This window comes from Herpailurus yagouaroundi, unplaced genomic scaffold (genome assembly GCF_014898765.1).
Source record: "Herpailurus yagouaroundi ecotype Mexico unplaced genomic scaffold, PumYag 205, whole genome shotgun sequence".
NCBI lineage: Eukaryota > Metazoa > Chordata > Mammalia > Carnivora > Felidae > Herpailurus > Herpailurus yagouaroundi.
The window spans coordinates 5,050,652-5,067,951 of NW_024412436.1; the positions used below are offsets into that span (position 1 = coordinate 5,050,652).

The window sequence follows — 17,300 nt, forward strand, 5'->3', positions numbered from 1 at the left end:
AAATGGAGAAGCATGAAAAATAGAACTCTTGATTCGTTAGTACTGAGTAAAATCTGAGGCAACTTTGATTACTGCTCCAAGAATTATCAGAGTGAATATTCACGTTTTTTTGTGTGTGCTGTTTTGCATAATAGCGTGTTATTGAATCCTCATTTAAATGTTAGACTAAAGTCACACACTGGAGGTTTTTACAATGATATGCAAGGCTAGGATATTAACAGTTGGATAGCATACGTTGTGGATTCTAACATTTTGAAATTTAATTTTATCACTGGCAGAGAGTCCAGATAGTAACAAGAACATGTCTTTATATAGATTTATATTAGAGTGACAATATTGTCGTATGTATTAGATATCATTATATTGCAATGATATATAGTATAGTTAGACCTGCGGCCTTCATCATTCACTTATGTGTTCTTTCTGGCACAATGTGATCTACCTCCATAGAGTAAGAATAGAGTTCTAACCAAATGTGTGTTTTAGCAAGGTCAGTTCTCATAAGGTATGTCCCTCTTCGCCACCACCTCCTGACTGTGAAAGTATGTGACTCTACACCAGCCAGCTGCATAGCCCTACTCCAGGTATTTGTCAGAGAAATAACCTTGAAATCATGCTGCCCCATGTTTACTTAAAAGCTTAGCCGAGGGGGAAAAAAACCATTATTAGTGAAGGAGTGTCATTTGTATTTATGACTTCCAAAATAAGATGAATTGTCCCAAGCTACATACAAAATGAAACATTGGAATGTAGAAGAAAACAATACAACTTCTATTAAAGCTTTCTATTATTTCATCCTTTTAAAATTTCTATTCTCCACACGTCTTATATAAAAATATGTCAGTATAGATGTATATAGTTATGCATAGAAGACAACTGAGCTCTGTGGAGTCAACATACGTACATATATGCATGTATGTAAGTTACATATGTCTCATAAATACATACAATCTATATGTAGGGGATGTGTGCTCAAAAATTTTTGTTTTTTAATGATAGGGACAGGGGCGCCTGGGTGGTGCAGTCGGTTAAGCGTCCGACTTCAGCCAGGTCACGATCTCGCGGTCCGGGAGATCGAGCCCCGCGTCGGGCTCTGGGCTGATGGCTCGGAACCTGGAGCCTGTTTCCGATTCTGTGTCTCCCTCTCTCTCTGCACCTCCCCCGTTCATGCTCTGTCTCTCTCTGTCCCAAAAATAAATAAACGTTGAAAAAAAAAAATTTTTTTTTAAATAATGATAGGGAGATATGTTTGAAAGTAGTTAGGAGACCACAGCCCTAAAGAACCCAAAAATTATCCTAAAAGGTGGTCTAAAGGTACAAACTCCCAGTTATAAAATAAATACGTTTTGGGGAGATAATCTACAACAGGTGACTATAGTTAACAATACTGTGTTATATATTTGAAAGCTGCTAAGAGAATAGATCTTAAAAATTCTTCCGACAAGAAAAAAATCGTAGCTAAGCGAGGCAATGGGTGTCAGCTAAGCTTATTGTGTAGTAATTTGCAGTATAAACGTTATATTGTACATCTTAAACTAATACAACGCTATGTGCCAATTATATCTCAGTAAAACTTGGGAAAAATAAAATAATAATAAATAATAAAAATAAAAACTATGCTCCAACAAAGTCAGCCCATAAAACAGGTATTTGAACCGTTATCATTTTGTGTATCTCCCCATAGCTTTCTTTGCTTTTCTTGAGTTACATTTTGGCTTAAGTGGAAGAACTTTTGAAAAAATAGTTGTGTAAAATCTGTTGCAATGCCTAGTGTGCTGCAGCTGCAAATATCTTGCTCTGCATTCCATGATATTCTCCGGGTGAAGTCTCACAGGGAAAGTGACTTTAACATCTTAGTAACAATAATATTTGTATTTTTCCCAGGTAAGAGACTTCCTTTTTCCTTTTTATCTTAGAGACCTAAATATGTTTTAAAATAAAAACATACTAAACAACGAACCTATGTTAGCAGTATTCATAAGGGACTATCTTTATCATAAAAATTAAAAATTAGGTATTAAAGGAAATGTTATTTTAATTTGTGTAAGTGCATTTCTTTACTTTGACAGAGCACACGAGTGGGGGAGGGGCAGAGAGAGAGATAGGAAGAGAGAGAATCCCAAGCAGGCTCCTCACTGTCACCCTAGGGCCTGGCATGGGGCTCGATCTCATCAACCTTAAGATCATGACCTGAGCCGAAATCAAGAGTCAGATGCTTAACCAACTGAGCCACCCAGGTGCCCCTAAGAGAAGTGGTGTTATACTTGATAGTTTAATACAACTTAGCTCAGAGTATGCATTATTACATGTAAATAAAGCCAAACATGAATCAAATAAATAGTGTAGATGCCCACAAAGTAATGAATCAACAATTTGGTTAGCATTTCTGTTAGAACAATTTATTTTCTTGCTACAGTTATCTGAAGAATATTAATGCCAGTCTAGGATAGATATTTAGATATCTAGATGATATTGTGTGTATTTGTATTATATATAATATATAGTTATATTCTTAAATATATATCTAATATATATTATGTTTATATACACATTAAATATGTGGATGTATATATTATTTTTTACAGTAATAATCTCTGTTACCCTTAAAATTAAAGAATGAGAACCAAAATGGCAAGTTGGGATTTCAAATACAACTGTAAGATATTGACGAAGAGTAGGATATCTTTAAACCAGTAGCTACCAAGTAAGTTGAATGTTTCAGTATTTATTGAGGGCCTGCTGTACATTAGGGACTGCTCTGGCACTTGGGGTATGTTAGTGAATAAAATAAAAAACCCTACCCACAGAGATTTTATATTCTCAGGAGAAATCATGAAAGGAAAACAATCCTTGCTATAGTCGTTCGTTTGACACTTTAACACAACTTTTGTCCACACACCTGATTTTAACGAAAGCAAGACTATTTACGCCTTACCTAGTTTGATTCAACAGAGAGATCAAAGGAGAAGCAAGCCCTGAGGAAAGCTAGAAATACTTTGATTCCTCCAAGTCATGTGAGAATATTAATTTTGGTTATAAGAGGGTATGAGAATATTCAAGGCATGGTATGACATAGGAGAAAGAAGTGGACCAGTTCTGCTCCCTGCTCTATCTGGAACTACCAGCGTATAAGACAAATCACGTGACATCTAAATGCCTTTTCTTTTTCACCTATTAAAATAAGGGAGCTTGGGGGCGCCTGGGTGGCTCAGTTAGTTAAGTATCTGACTCGATTTCAGCTCAGGTCATGATTTCGAGGTTCATGAGATCAAGCCCCACGTCAGGCTCTGCACTGACAGCATGGAGCCTGCTTCGGATTCTCTCTCTCTCCCCACCTCTCTCTCTGCCTTTCCCCTGCTCACGCACGCACGTGCTCAGAATAAGTCAACGTAAAACGAATAAAATAAGGTGGCTTGGATTTTCTTTCTGATCCTTTTTAACTGTAATAATCTACAATTTGGTATTTTTACTGGAGCATTCCTTCGTTTCAGAGCTTTCAAGAAACTCAGATTTCATTGGGGAAAACTATGTAATTATTGTTAAGTTAGGATTTAGAGAGGTTTTTAATCCTTGCTGTGCTATGTACTTTACACAGCTAATTTTATGTCTCCAGGCTTCATTGACCTGATTTATAAGAGGAGTGCCTGAACTAGATGATTTCAACTATCTTTTTAAATCTAAAAGTCATTGATTTCTTTGCAACTGAACAAATAATGTAAACTTAAAATATATTAACCCTAAAATACATGTTAACTATTTTAGCTAGTTTTTTTCACCTGTTATTTTACTTTGGCACTTGCACCAAAGCCTGTTTTCAATCAGTATTTTATTTTATTTTTATTTTACTTTATATAGAGAAAGTATTTTTATTTTTTCTTTTTTTTAATTTTAGTTAACATACAGTGCAACAATATTGATTTCAGGACTAGAATTCAATGATTTATCACTTGCATGCAACACCCAGAGCTCATCACAAGTACCCTTCTTAGTACCCATCACCCATCTAGCCCATCTCCCACCCATCTCCCTCCATCAACCCTCAGTTCATTCCCTTATGGTTAAGAGTCTCTTGTGGTTTGTTTCCCTCTGTTCTTTTTCCCTCCCTTCCCATATGTTCATCTGTTTTGTCTCTTAAATTCCACATGAGTGAAATCATATGGTATTTGTCTTTTTCTGATTGACTTGTTTTGCTTAGCATAATACATTCTAGCTCCATTCACGTCATTGCAAATGGCAAGATTTCATTATTTTTGATGGCCAAGTTGTGTGTGTGTGTGTGTGTGTGTGTGTGCATGTGTTTATGTGTATGTATATACATATATGTATATACCACATTTTCTTTATCCATCAGTCGATGAACATTAAGGCTCTCTGCATAGTTTGGTATTGTTGATAATGCTGCTATAAACATTGGGATGCATGTACCCCCTTCAAATCTGCATTTTTGTATCCTTTGGGCAAATCTTTAACAGTACAATTGCTGGATCGTAGGGTAGTTCTATTTTTAGTTTCTTGAAGAATCTCCATACTGTTTTCCAGAGTGACTGCACAGTTTGCATTCCCACAAACGGTGTAAAAGCGTTCCCCTTTCTCTGCATCCTCTCCCAACACCTGTTGTTTCTTGTGTTGTTAATTTTAGCCATTCTGACAGGTATGAGGGGGTATCTCATTGTGGTTTTGATTTATATTTCCCTGATGGTGAGTGACGCTGAGGATCTTTTCATGTGTCTGTTAGCCATCTGGATGTCTTTGCAATCGCCATTGTAAAAATTATTGTATACCCTTTATATTCTGTGTGCTATTTGAGTGATGGCTGTTGCCAAGGCCTTAAGGAAGATATAAAGTTTATATGGATCTAAAATGGTGGCCCAGTCACCTTCTTAGTGTGAAATCAGAGCTAGCTTTAATACAAATAAAATGAGCAATTTTTGATAGTACATATCTTTGTCAAAGAGTAACCTTTACAAATTCTAAGGATTTGTAAGTAGTTGGTCACATGAGGGCAAATTTGCTTAATATAAGGAACTTAGAAGAATGTTGAGGAATGTTGCAAAGCAGCAAACCATAGAGAAATGGTGTGAAAGGGACAGGAAAAGGTAGTGAAAACATTGAATAAGAACCTTTATTTTTCACATTGGGACATAGCATCTCAATTCAATATTTGTATCTGTGTATCTTTGCATGTGTGTAAAGTTATTTATTCCAAGAAGGAAGGTTTTCCTAGGGAGAATTATACATAAAATAAATGACACACTTTCTGGGTAGAGTTTATATAATATTTCATTAACAGTAATTCCTCTCAGATAAGGAAATTAGGAAGTAAATTTATGTCATTATTTTATTAACAGGTTCATCAAAATTTATCAAGACAACTAGATTTATTAATTTGTTTGAAAATATATGTCTCTTTATTTTTTATTTTTATTTTTCTTAATTCATTTTTTTAAATTTACATTCAAATTAGTGAGCATATAGTGCTTTAATGATTGCAGGAGTAGATTCCAGTGATTCATCCCCTATGTATAACACCCAGTACTCACCCCAACAAATGTCCTCCCTAATGCCCCTTACCCATTTAGCCCATCCCCCCCACAACCCCTCCAAGCAACCCTGTTTGTTCTCTGTATTTAGGAGTCTCTTATGTTTTGTCCCCCTCCTTGTTGTTATATTATTTTTGCTTCCCTTCCCTTGTGTTCATCTGTTTTGTATCTTAAGTTCCTCATATGAGTGAAGTCATATATTTGACTTTCTCTAATTTTGCTTAGCTTAGCATGATACCCTCTAGTTCCATTCATGTAGTTGCAAATAGCAAGATTTCATTCTTTTTGACTGCTGAGGAATACTCCATTGTGTAGATATACCACATCTTCTTTATCCATTCATCCATCAATGGACATTTGGGCTCTTTCCATATTTTGGCTGTTGTCGATAGTGCTGCTATAAACATTGCGGTGCATGTGTCCCTTTGAAACAGCACACCTATATCCCTTGGATAAATACCTAGTAGTGCAATTCCTGGGCCATAGGGTAGTTCTGTTTTTAATTTTTTGAGGAACCTCCATACTGTTTTCCAGAGTGGCCACACCAGTTTGCATTCCCACCAGCAGTGCAAAAGAGATCCTCTTTCTCTGCATCCTTGGCAACATCTATCTGTTTCTTGAGTTGTTAATTTTAGCCATTCTGACAGGTGTGAGGTGGTATCTCATTGTGGTTTTGATTTGTATTTCCCTGATGATGAGTGATGGTTGAACATTTTTTCATGTGTCTGTTAGCCATCTGATGTCTTCTTTGGAGAAGTGTCTATTCATGACTTTTGTCCATTTCTTCACTGGATTATTTGTCTTTTGGGTGTTGAGTTTGATAAGTTCTTTATAGATTTTGGATACTAACCCTTTATCTGATATGTCATTTGCAAATATCTTCCCCCATTCCGTCGGTTGCCTTTTAATTTTGCTGATTCTGAAAACGTATGTCTCACATATTTGGTTATGCTATTCCCTTGCAGAATTTCTCAAATTCCTCTGTGAAAGTTTGAACCTTAAAAAAAATCAATTTCACTTTTAAAATGAGACAAGGCCAGGGGCATCTGACTCTTGGTTTCAGTTCAGGTCATGATCTCACAGCTTCGTAGGTTCGAGTGCCTCATCGGGCTCTGCGCTGACAATGCAGAAGCTGCTTGGGATTCTCTCTCTCGCTAGCTCTCTCTGCCTGCCCCACTCGTGCTCACTCACTCACACTCTCTCTGAAAATAAATAAATAGGTAAACTTTAAAAAAATAAAATGAGACAAACCCATACTCTCAAAGAGAAAATGACCATTATTCTCTGTATTTCTTTGTTATACTTGCAAATAGTCATAGTTTTAAATATAAAATGTATATGGGTTTTTTTTAATGCTTAATATTTCCAAATTGTCAGCATTTGAGGCCTTTTTTAATTTCCAACCAGTAAACTTCTACTTAAATTGTTACTTAATTGTATTACTTATTAGTTAATTCTTTGTCAAAAAGAATGTACATTTATATTTGGTGGGGACACATTTCCCTCATCTTGGACTCCAAATTAAATTTCATAAGAGGTGATTTTTATTCAGGATATTTTCAGTAGTTCAAATTTTCTACCTATTCAAATTTTTCATTCATTGTAATGAATGTTAGCTAGATACTCTGTTTATATTTCTGATTGTCTTGATTTTAAGGTGTTATATCCCTGCAGGTATCATAATTATATAATTATCTCATTTTTAAAAAATATTTGTGTATCTACTTATTTATTTTGAAAGAGAGAGTGAGTGGGGCGCCTGAGTGGCTCAGTCGGTTAAGCGGCCGACTTCGGCTCAGGTCATAATTTCACGGTCCATGAGTTCGAGCCCCGCGTCAGGCTCTGTGCTCACAGCTCCGAGCCCGGAGCCTGTTTCTGATTCTGTGTCTCCCTCTCTCTGCCGTTCCCCCATTCGTACTTTGTCTCTCTCTGTCTCAAAAATAAATAAACGTTAAAAAATTAAAAAAAAAAAAAGAGAGAGAGAGTGAGTGAGTACAGGCAAGCACACAGGCAGAAAGAGGGGGAGATAGAATTACAAGCAGGCAGCAAGGAGCCTGACTGGAGGGATCCCATGAACCACAAGATCATGACCTGAGCCAAAACCAGGAGTCTGATGCTCAACCGACTGAGCCACCCAGGCGCCCCTGACCCAGCTCTTCACACAAGAGAGCATAAAAAAAATAAGATAATTAGGGTTTTGTTTTGTTTTGTTTTAATGTTTATTTACTCTGAGGGAGAGAGGGAGAGCTTGCCCACAAGCTGGGGAGCCGTTTTCGGATTCTCTGTCTGTCTCTCCCCCACTTGCACGCTCACGAGTGCTCTCGCTTGCTCAAAATAAATGAATTCTTTAGAAAAAAGAATTGTTAGGGGCACCTGGGTGGCTCAGTCAGTTGAGCGTCAGACTTCAGCGCGGGTTATGATCTCACGGTTTGTGAGTTCGAGCCCCTCATGGGGCCCAGCTGCTGTCAGCTCAGAGCCCACTTGAGATCCTCTGCCCCCTTCTCTCTGTGGCCCCCTGCTCACGCTCTCTCAAGAATAAATCAAACGTTAAGAAAAATGGTTGACTGAAGGAAGTCTTGTTATATATATTGTTTAAAAAGGAATAGCTGTGTCATCCTATAGAAAGACCATGTTTAGAAAGACAATATGACGTGTTCTCACTGTTTGATACCTATTTCCAAATGCTTTGTTTTGTCAAAACTTGGTGTTTTACAAATGTTGGAGTGAGTAGGGATGTTTCCTCATTACCATTTCCACTGTCGATTGTGGTTTTCAGGAAGACAGCCTCTGGTACCTGAATTCATACATGTCTAAATTTGCTTATTTACTCATAAGGTACAAAATGATTAGCTAAGATAAAATGGAAAAGTGAACTGAAATAAGTTTTCCTTAAGACGTTTCATTCGTCCGTTTTATGGTCACAGGTTTTGTTAAGCCCCTATTTTGCTTTTCTTAACAACGAAGAAAACACTATCTGTTTGCATTTGTAGATATCCAACTCTGATTCTTTGTGTCACCTGGCCGCATCCTCTGATATCTCAGAAATATGAGAAATTTAGAATGTCTTATAACACCTATTTGCTAATGATATTTTTTAATTCAGTGCTTAGCAGTTGTGAAAATAATGGAGGGCTTGTTTTGTATTTTAAAAGTATTCCCTAAAATAGTCGTACCTCTCTTGGTCTAGGTTGTAGCAGCCACAGTTTCATGTTTGAAGTTTTTTTTCTTTGGTTTGGTTGTAAAGGATAGGAGCGGTTAATATTTTAAAATTCTCATCCAGCTTGGGGCAGTTGAGTAAATTAGTTACCAAGCAAACACTGAAAAGCCTGACTGTTTGTTAACTCTGAAGGATCAAATATTTAAGCTCATAAAGAAACCAGAACCTAGAGGCGTTATTCAGGAAACAATTTTTAAGGTGGCAGAGGAGGAAGCATCAGTTTTGAAATAGAAGGAAGAAGGAGTTGGCTGAGAAGTTCAAAGCCAGAGACCAAAACATTGTGCTGACTTACACTTGTGTGCTGAAGGCAAGCTTCGTGCAGGGAATAAAAAATCAACATAGTGATTGATATTGCATATGACTTAGAGACTTTGTATGTGACAAAAATAAACCCAGTGTGCTCTGATGGGAATCTCAGACGCTCAAACTAAGTAAAATAACTAGAGAGTTTGAAAAGACTGACTTATAGGATCAGTACATTATGCCATCAGACTTACGGGAAGAACTTTCAGGAGCCAGATAGAGGAGTGTGATGGTCTAAGAGCAGAGTAACTAGTGAGTGAAGATCTGGTACAGCCCTGATGTAATGGAACTTGATGTCCCTGGGGATGAGTAAATAGCAGATTCTGCCCTTGAGGATGAAGCGCTTAGGATCAGACCGAAAGTTTGAGTATGTTTGATTGACACCTGTCCCGGATATGGTTAATTCCATTCAGTTCTGCTCACAAAGACTATTCGTTAAGGAAAACCAAGAAATAAGCCTTGCCTTCACCCTGTCTCGTGAAAGTGACAGATGCATAAACAGATCATTTTAATTGTTCAGTGCAGAAAACGATAGAGCAGTATACGGGCCGTTTAGTATAACCTGGAGATGTTAAAGAGGGCTTCCTTGAGGAGGTGCAATCTGTAAGTTTTTGAACGACGTTGGGAGTTAGCCAGATGAAGACAAGGCCAAATATGGGGCTAGTGGAAGCATAAGCTAAGGTTTAGAGCCAGTAAACAGCATGAAACTAGTTGTGTGTTTGCCTAGCTTGTTCTATCGACATTTTGGGGGCTAGCTGATTGTGCTGTGGGAGACTGTCCTGTTTGTAGGAGGACGTTTAACAGCCTGCCTGGCCTCTACCCAGCAGGTATCAGTAGCAGCAGTATCACCACCACGACAGTTGTGACAACTAAAAATGTCCTGGGACATTGCAAACGTCCCCCCTGGGGGGACAGAAACACCCCTGGTGGGGTAATTAAGTTAGGATTGGAAATTTATATTCTTAAACTCTGTGCCTTCACGTTTTCTTTTCTATTTCCTTAGTTCCTTTAAATTTATTTTAAAATTCCAACATCGAAAGAAAATTGTTTCCAATTCTTGTTCAAGATACAGAGGAGAGGATCATTATGCAGCTAGAGTTCTAGGGGTAATGGGAGTTGCGATCAGAACAGCACGAAGCTGAGGGAACCGGATAAAAGATAAGTACAGTAACCCAGAAATCGAATATGTAGAGATTTTCAGCCAGTTACAAGAACGTCAACATTTAGAACTCCCTCTCCCTCTCTCTCTGCCCCTGCCCCCGCTCACTCACACCCTCTCTCTCTTAAAAATAAATAAATTAAATAAATAACCATTAAAAAAAAAAAGAACAGGAAAGTTTAGAACTCCTCAATAAATAGCTTTAATTCTCCCAACAGCCGTTTCAGCACTGTGTCCAGATGGGCAGTACAATTTAAATTATGGAAAACTTGAGGGGTGCCTGGGTGGCTCAGTCAGTTAAGTGACTGACTCTTTTTTTTTTTTTTCTTAACGTTTATTTATTTTTGAGAGAAAGAGCGTGAGCCGGAGAGGGAGAGAGAGAGAGGGAGACACAGAATGCGAAGCTGGCTCCAGGCTCCGAGCTGTCAGCACTGAGCCTAGCCACCCACTCTTGATTTCAGCTCAGCTCATGATCTCATTCATGGGAGTGAACCCTGTGTCGGGCTCTGCGCTGACAGCACAGAGCCTGCTTGGATTTCTCTAATTCCCTCCCTCTCTCTCTTTGCCCCTCCCCTGCTCACACCTGCTCTCTCTCTCTCAAAATAAATAAATTTTTAAAAATATGGAAAATGGGGCGCCTGGGTGGCTCAGTCGGTTAAGCCTCCGACTTCAGCTCAGGTCACGATCTCAAGGTCCGTGAGTTCGAGCCCCGCGTCGGGCTCTGGGCTGATGGCTCGGAGCCTGGAGCCTGCTTCCGATTCTGTGTCTCCCTCTCTCTCTGCCCCTCCCCCATTCATGCTCTGTCTCTCTCTGTCTCAAAAATAAATAAACGTTAAAAAATAAATAAATAAAATAAATAAATAAAATAAAAATATGGAAAAGCTGAAAGTACATAGGAAAACATAAAATGACTAGCTGTCACATGAAGGTGAGAAAATGCAGTTTAGCATTATAATCATTTTGTCCCACGAGGAAAGACAGACTCTGAGCCATGTACTTCTAGAATTTGAAGAATCATTGGTCTAAAGTTAGCATCCAGGTCCTTTGAAGATTGAGAAAATGAGACTTCGATTGTGGAAAGATTTTAGGACTAGATGTAAATAGTCAAGAAGATCAGCAAACTTACTTTAAAAACTCTTCAAAGGATAAGCCAGGCTTATCAATATGCAGGTGTTGGAATGATAAAAACAACTTCTGATTTTAATGAATTTTTCAGTTGTTTGCATATAGGCACGTGTATTACATATACCCGTATTTATCAAAGATAAAGTCTAAACTCTGGTTAATATAAACTGTTTCCAGTTGTGCTGGCTCTTTATTCAACAGCCACTAGGTGGTAGGGATACAAGTATGAATACTATTTAGCCACTAGCTTCAAGGAGGTCATAATTTTTATAGGTAAATAGATCTACCACTAACTACAGTTGTATATTTAAAGGACACTATGATAGATTTATAAATCTCTTTGTATTAAAATCACGTTGAATTAATGAATTTTACTATAAGCACAATGAATTCGTTTGAGAGGGATAAAAGATGATTAAGGACCAGGGGCACCTGGGTGGCTCAGTCGGCCGACTTTGGATCAGGTCACGATCTCACAGTAGTTCACGAGTTCGAGCCCCACCATCTGGCACGCTGCTGTCGGAGTGGAGCCGGCTTCAAGTCCTCTTTCCCCCTGTCTCTCTGCCCCCCCTCCCCCACTCATGCACATGCACTCTCTCTCTCTCAAAAATAAATAATAAATATTAAAAAAAAATTTAAGTCATGTATAAAATAGTTGGGTTATTTCTAAATTTTTCTTTTCTTTTTTTTCCAGGTCCCAAAACAGTTTTTTTCTGGGCTCCAATTATGAAATGGGTAAGTCCTGAGTTTTGCAGAAGGTACTGAAAAAAAAATATTCTTTAAAAGGAACTTTTTAATTTGAAGTCACTTTTATGAAGAATGTTCTTTTTTAAATGTTCATGGTCTGGGGGCACCTGGGTGGCCCAGTCAGTTAAGCCTCCGACTTGAGCTCAGGTCATGATCTCGCAGTTCGTGAGTTCGAGCCCCACGTCGGGCTCTGTGCTGACAGCTCAGAGCCTGGAGCCTGCTTGGGATTCTGTGTCTCCCTCTGTCTCTCTCTCTCAAAAAAAAAAAAACATAAAAAAAAAATTAAATGTTCATGGTCTGGAGATGATTTCATGCAAATAATCTTAGATGTGTCATTTTTACTGCATAAAGCATACTACCTACTTGAGTTCTGAACTTCTTAGATAAGAGGCCTTCTAGGAACATATTTGTTATCAAAAAGCTTATATAATTGTGGGCCCTAGAAACTCGAAACTTCATTCTAAGATTTTTATGACTAAGTAAAATGAACTAATCAGAACCCCCCAAATTAATTTTTATTATTAATTTAGTATACGAACTGACGATACCAACACCAAAGTACAGGCAAGGAAACTTTAGTCTCAAAAAGTAGAAAAAATTATCCTACGTATCATACGTATCATACGTATTTGGTACATGGTAGAATCCAGAACTTCTGACTCCCAAGACCAGTGCTTTTTACCTGAGGCCAGAGTTTTCATTCCCGAAGTTCTCCTTTAGCTGAAAATGAAAAGACACGGCCATGGAAATAATAAAGCAAATCACTGATTTTTATGTTGAAAGGGCCGGTTTTGGCCTACAGCAGTGCTTCTCAGTGTCATCCCTAGACCTGTAGTATTGGCCCTGCCCAGCAACTTGTTAGAAATGCAGATTTAAGGGGTGCCTAAAATCAGACTTCAGCTCAGGTCATGATTCCCCTTCATCCCCTCTTTGTGGGGCGGACTCTGTGCTGACAGCTCGGAGCCTGGAGCCTGCTTTGCATTCTGTGTCTCTGTCTCCCTCTGCGCCTCCCCTGCTTGCACTCTGTCTCTCTGTCTCTCTCAAAAATAAACATTAAATTTCTTTTTTAAGAAAGAAATGCAGATTTGGGGACTCCGTCACAGATTTGCTAAATCTGAAACTCTGAGGATGGAGTCACTAGTAATTTTGCCCTCTAAGTGATTCTGATACCTTCTAAAATGTGAAAAGTACTAGTCTGTAGGCTTTTTGTTCTTTTAATTGTGGCAAACGACACATAAAATTTGCCATCTTAACGATTCTCTTAGTGTCAAGCACATCCATTCATTTGTTGATGGACACTTGAGTTGCTTCCGCCTTTTGGCTACAGTGGATGATGCTGCCGTGGACAATGGCATACAATATCCGGTCCAGTTCCTGCTCCCAGTTCTTTGGGGTATGTACCCAGAAGTGGAATTGTTGGATCAATATTATTTTAAGCAACTGCTGCACTATATTCCGCAGCGGCTGCACTGTTTTTACATTCCCACCAGCAGTTCACAAGGATTCCAATTCCTCCACGTCTAGCCTGCCAACACTTGTTACTTTTGTTGTTGTTGTTGCTTTATAATAGCCATCTTCATGGGTGGAAAGTGGTAGCTCGTTGTGGTTTTAATTTGCATTTTCAAGTGTGATTAGTTATGCTGAGACTCTTTTCATGTGTTTATGGACTATTTGTATAACTTTGGAGAAATGTCTATTCAAACCCTCTGTCCATTTTTTTAATCAAGTTTTTTTTTGTTGAGTTGTAGGCCATTTTAATTTTCTTAAATGTAATATTTTAAATCGTTAGAACACGGGGCGCCTGGTCGGGTCAGTCGGATAAGCGTCTGCCTTTGGCTCAGTTCATGATCTTGCCGTGAGTTCGAACCCCGCGTCGGGCTCTGTGCTGACAGCTCAGAGCCTGGAACCTGTTTTGGATTCTTGTCTCTCTCTCTGCCCCTCCTCGGCTCGCGCTCTGTCTCTCTCGGTCTTTCTCTCAAAAATAAATATTAAAAAATTAAAAAAATTAAAAAAAATTGTTAGAACAATTTCAGAAACTCAGCTATACATCTAAGTAGCTGAGAATGTTAGAATTGGCTGTCCCTTAATCTTATGGCCTTAGGTAAATTAAATCTGTCATTTTGTCCCCTTATTTATAAAATGACTAGAGTAGGTTAGTGTTTCTGAGCTGCATTTTATACAGAACTACAGAGCAGTTCTTTTTTTAATTATTTGTATTGTTAAAAAACAAAATTCAACCAAGTAAGCTTGAGGGGTTTTATTAAATGATTCATGGATGAGACAGCATCCCATTTAGCGAATGAATAGAGAGGGAGACTCCCCAGGGCTACAGAAAGAGTAAAGTTTTTAAAGGCAGGACAAAGAAGTCATAAACAGAAAAAAAAAGATTATCTCCTGGTGAGGTCACCTTCACTTGGGGACAAAAGAGTCTTAGTAGGCGAATTATTCTTTGGGGATGGGGAGAGGGCCTATGCCGGAGAGTACCTCATTGGTGCTGACCAGAAAATTCCTAACTGACTAGTTAAGACAACCTTTCTGGGGGAGGTTGAAAGTGCAGTTACATTAGGTATTAGTGTCTTGGCCTAAGTGATGCCATTTTGGGCCTGTGGTTGTCTTTTTAACGGTATTTTGCAAAACCCTCCCATCAATTAAAAAAAAAAAAAAGTTTTAGGGGCACCTGGGTGGCCCAGTCGGTTAAGCTTCCAGCTTCGGCCTCAGGTCATGATCTCTCAGTTCCTGGGTTCGAGCCCCGCATGGGGCTCTGTGCTGACAGCTCAGAGCCTGGAGCCTGCTTGGGATTCTGTGTCTCCCTCTCTCTCTGCCCCTCCCCCACTCACTCTGTCTCACTCTCAAAAATAAACATTTAAAAAATTTTTTTAAGTTTTAATATGTCATCTTTAATGCTTCTGCTCACTCTAACCGTTAAAAACTAGCTTTATGGTCTGAGAGTTCTGTGTCAGTTCAGCCATCTGTCTTGCGTTGTTTCTTACACAGACGCAGCATGTTCGTTTTCCTGTTTCACACCGTTTACAGCCTTTACCTCTTGTGTGTGTTCACAGACACTCAGGGAAAGATACAGGATGTTACCAGGAAGTGCAGCTGCTATTCACGGGGCCAAAAAGCAAAGCACAGATAATGGGTAGTTATGTTCAGAACTACTACAAAGTTCATAGAGGGAGGGGAAAATGATACTGCTTTTTATCACCCATGTCTTTAGAGCCTTTTTCAGAATAAGTGCCAGTCACTGAGTTGTAGATAACGGTGCCTTAACTTCATCTGCGCTTCCCCAGCACTTCATTCTGATTTTCTTCCTGACTTGATAACGTAATTACTAAGTAGTTTTCACTCAAAGACCAGAATTATGTACATTTACTGATGTTTTTCCCACAGAAAGATCTTTTTTTTTCTCCTTTTCATGTGACTTAGTTAAACAGACATTTGATCTATGTTTTTGTTGTCCTATAACTGAATGCGATTCATCAACGTAACTGTACACTAAATCCCATTTCAAGCCTACGTTTATTCCCCGGAGGGCTAATTGAGGTTTGGTAATCCACCTCCGTCTATGTGTATACCCCACTTCCTCATTAAGCAAGTGAAAATTGTTCATTCGTGTCCCCATTCCTGTTTGGTAGAACTCCATGAGTAGGGCAGGCTCGGGGCGCCTGGGTGGCTCAGTCAGTTAAGCATCCGACTCTTGATTTAGGTTCAGGTCTTGATCTCACGGTTCATGAGTTCGAATCGCACGTCGGGCTGTGTACTGAAAATGCAGAGCCTGCGTGGGATTCTCTGTCTCCCTCTCTTTCTGCCTCTCTCTCTATCTCTCAAAAATAAATAAATAAATAAACTTTTTTTTTAAATATAGGACAGACTCCTCACAAGAGGCTCAGGACAAGAATTCGAGGGTCCAGACTGAATTTTTTTTAAATGTTTATTTATTTTTGAGAGAGAGTGAGACAGAGTGAGTGGGGGAGGGGCAGAGAGAGAGGGAGACACAGAATCCGAAGCAGGCTCCAGGCTCCGAGCTGTCAGCACAGAGCCAGATGGGGGGCTCGAACCCACGAACGGTGAGATTTGTGACCTGAGCTGACGTCAGATGCTTAACCCACTGAGCCACCCACGCGCCCCCAGACTGAATTTTAATGTAGACTTTTATAGCAAAGGCTGTCTTGTAAGCTGTCTTACTAATATTTGTAAACATGCATTCACATGAATTACTTTCCTTAATAAAATGGGATTCAGAATCCTAAGGACATGATTGAAATTATTCTACAATAACCATTAAGGATAAGATTTGCTTTTATTGTTCATTCAGCCTCACACATAATTTTGTGTCCGGTTTGAATAAATATATGAATATATGAATATATCGAATATATATTGAATGTATTGAATATATGTTAATTCCCGTGGCTAGCATGGAATTCCAGATGCTTTTTAAATGGTAATGGAGACTGTAGCAGTGTAGTTGCTGTGAGATAATGGACAAAATACGCAATGAAGAACAGCAGAGCCAGGGCAGGCCCTGCTTCAGTTTCCCATAATGCAATTTTTATGAGCTGTGCAAATGGTTAATGTAAATGCAGATACCTGCAGAGCAGAAATAGAACAGTTGAGGGTGACACAGGCTAAAATGTCAGTAGAACAAGTTACAAAACAACAACAACAACAACACTTGAAATTTTTGGTGACTGACACTAATGGTCCCTTTGTAGGAAACCCAGTTAGTGTGATGTGTGATATGTGAACGTCCTCTTTTTTATTTTTTTTAATGTTAAAATGGGTTGTCTGTTAATCAAAATGCAGATCAAAGCAAAAACACCATTCAAAACTAGTATGATACTAAAAAAACACTAATGGAAAGTGTATTATTATTTTCTATCTCTTCTGTGTCAGCACTGAAAATTATATAGTAACTGTATGTCTATAAAGTGTAATTGATTGCTTAACAATTCTTTCTAGCACCATTATTGAAAGAGTAAGAATGGGGGCGCCTGGGTGGCGCAGTCGGTTAAGCGTCCGACTTCAGCCAGGTCACGATCTCGCGGTCTGTGAGTTCGAGCCCCGCGTCAGGCTCTGGGCTGATGGCTCAGAGCCTGGAGCCTGTTTCCGATTCTGTGTCTCCCTCTCTCTCTGCCCCTCCCCCGTTCATGCTCTGTCTCTCTCTGTCCCAAAAATAAATAAACGTTGAAAAAAAAAATTTAAAAAA

The 17,300-nt window shown here is 38.9% G+C and overlaps 1 protein-coding gene across 2 annotated transcripts in view; it reads left to right on the forward strand.

The window, feature by feature from the left end:
* Positions 1 to 17,300, forward strand: part of MPC2 (mitochondrial pyruvate carrier 2) — a 31,818-nt gene that overhangs the window by 3,939 nt on the left and 10,579 nt on the right. For both annotated transcript variants that reach the window (XM_040451759.1, XM_040451758.1), the window contains exon 3: positions 12,039 to 12,079. In XM_040451759.1, the coding sequence (XP_040307693.1) occupies positions 12,039 to 12,079 (41 nt within the window). The remainder of the gene's footprint in view (positions 1 to 12,038; positions 12,080 to 17,300) is intronic.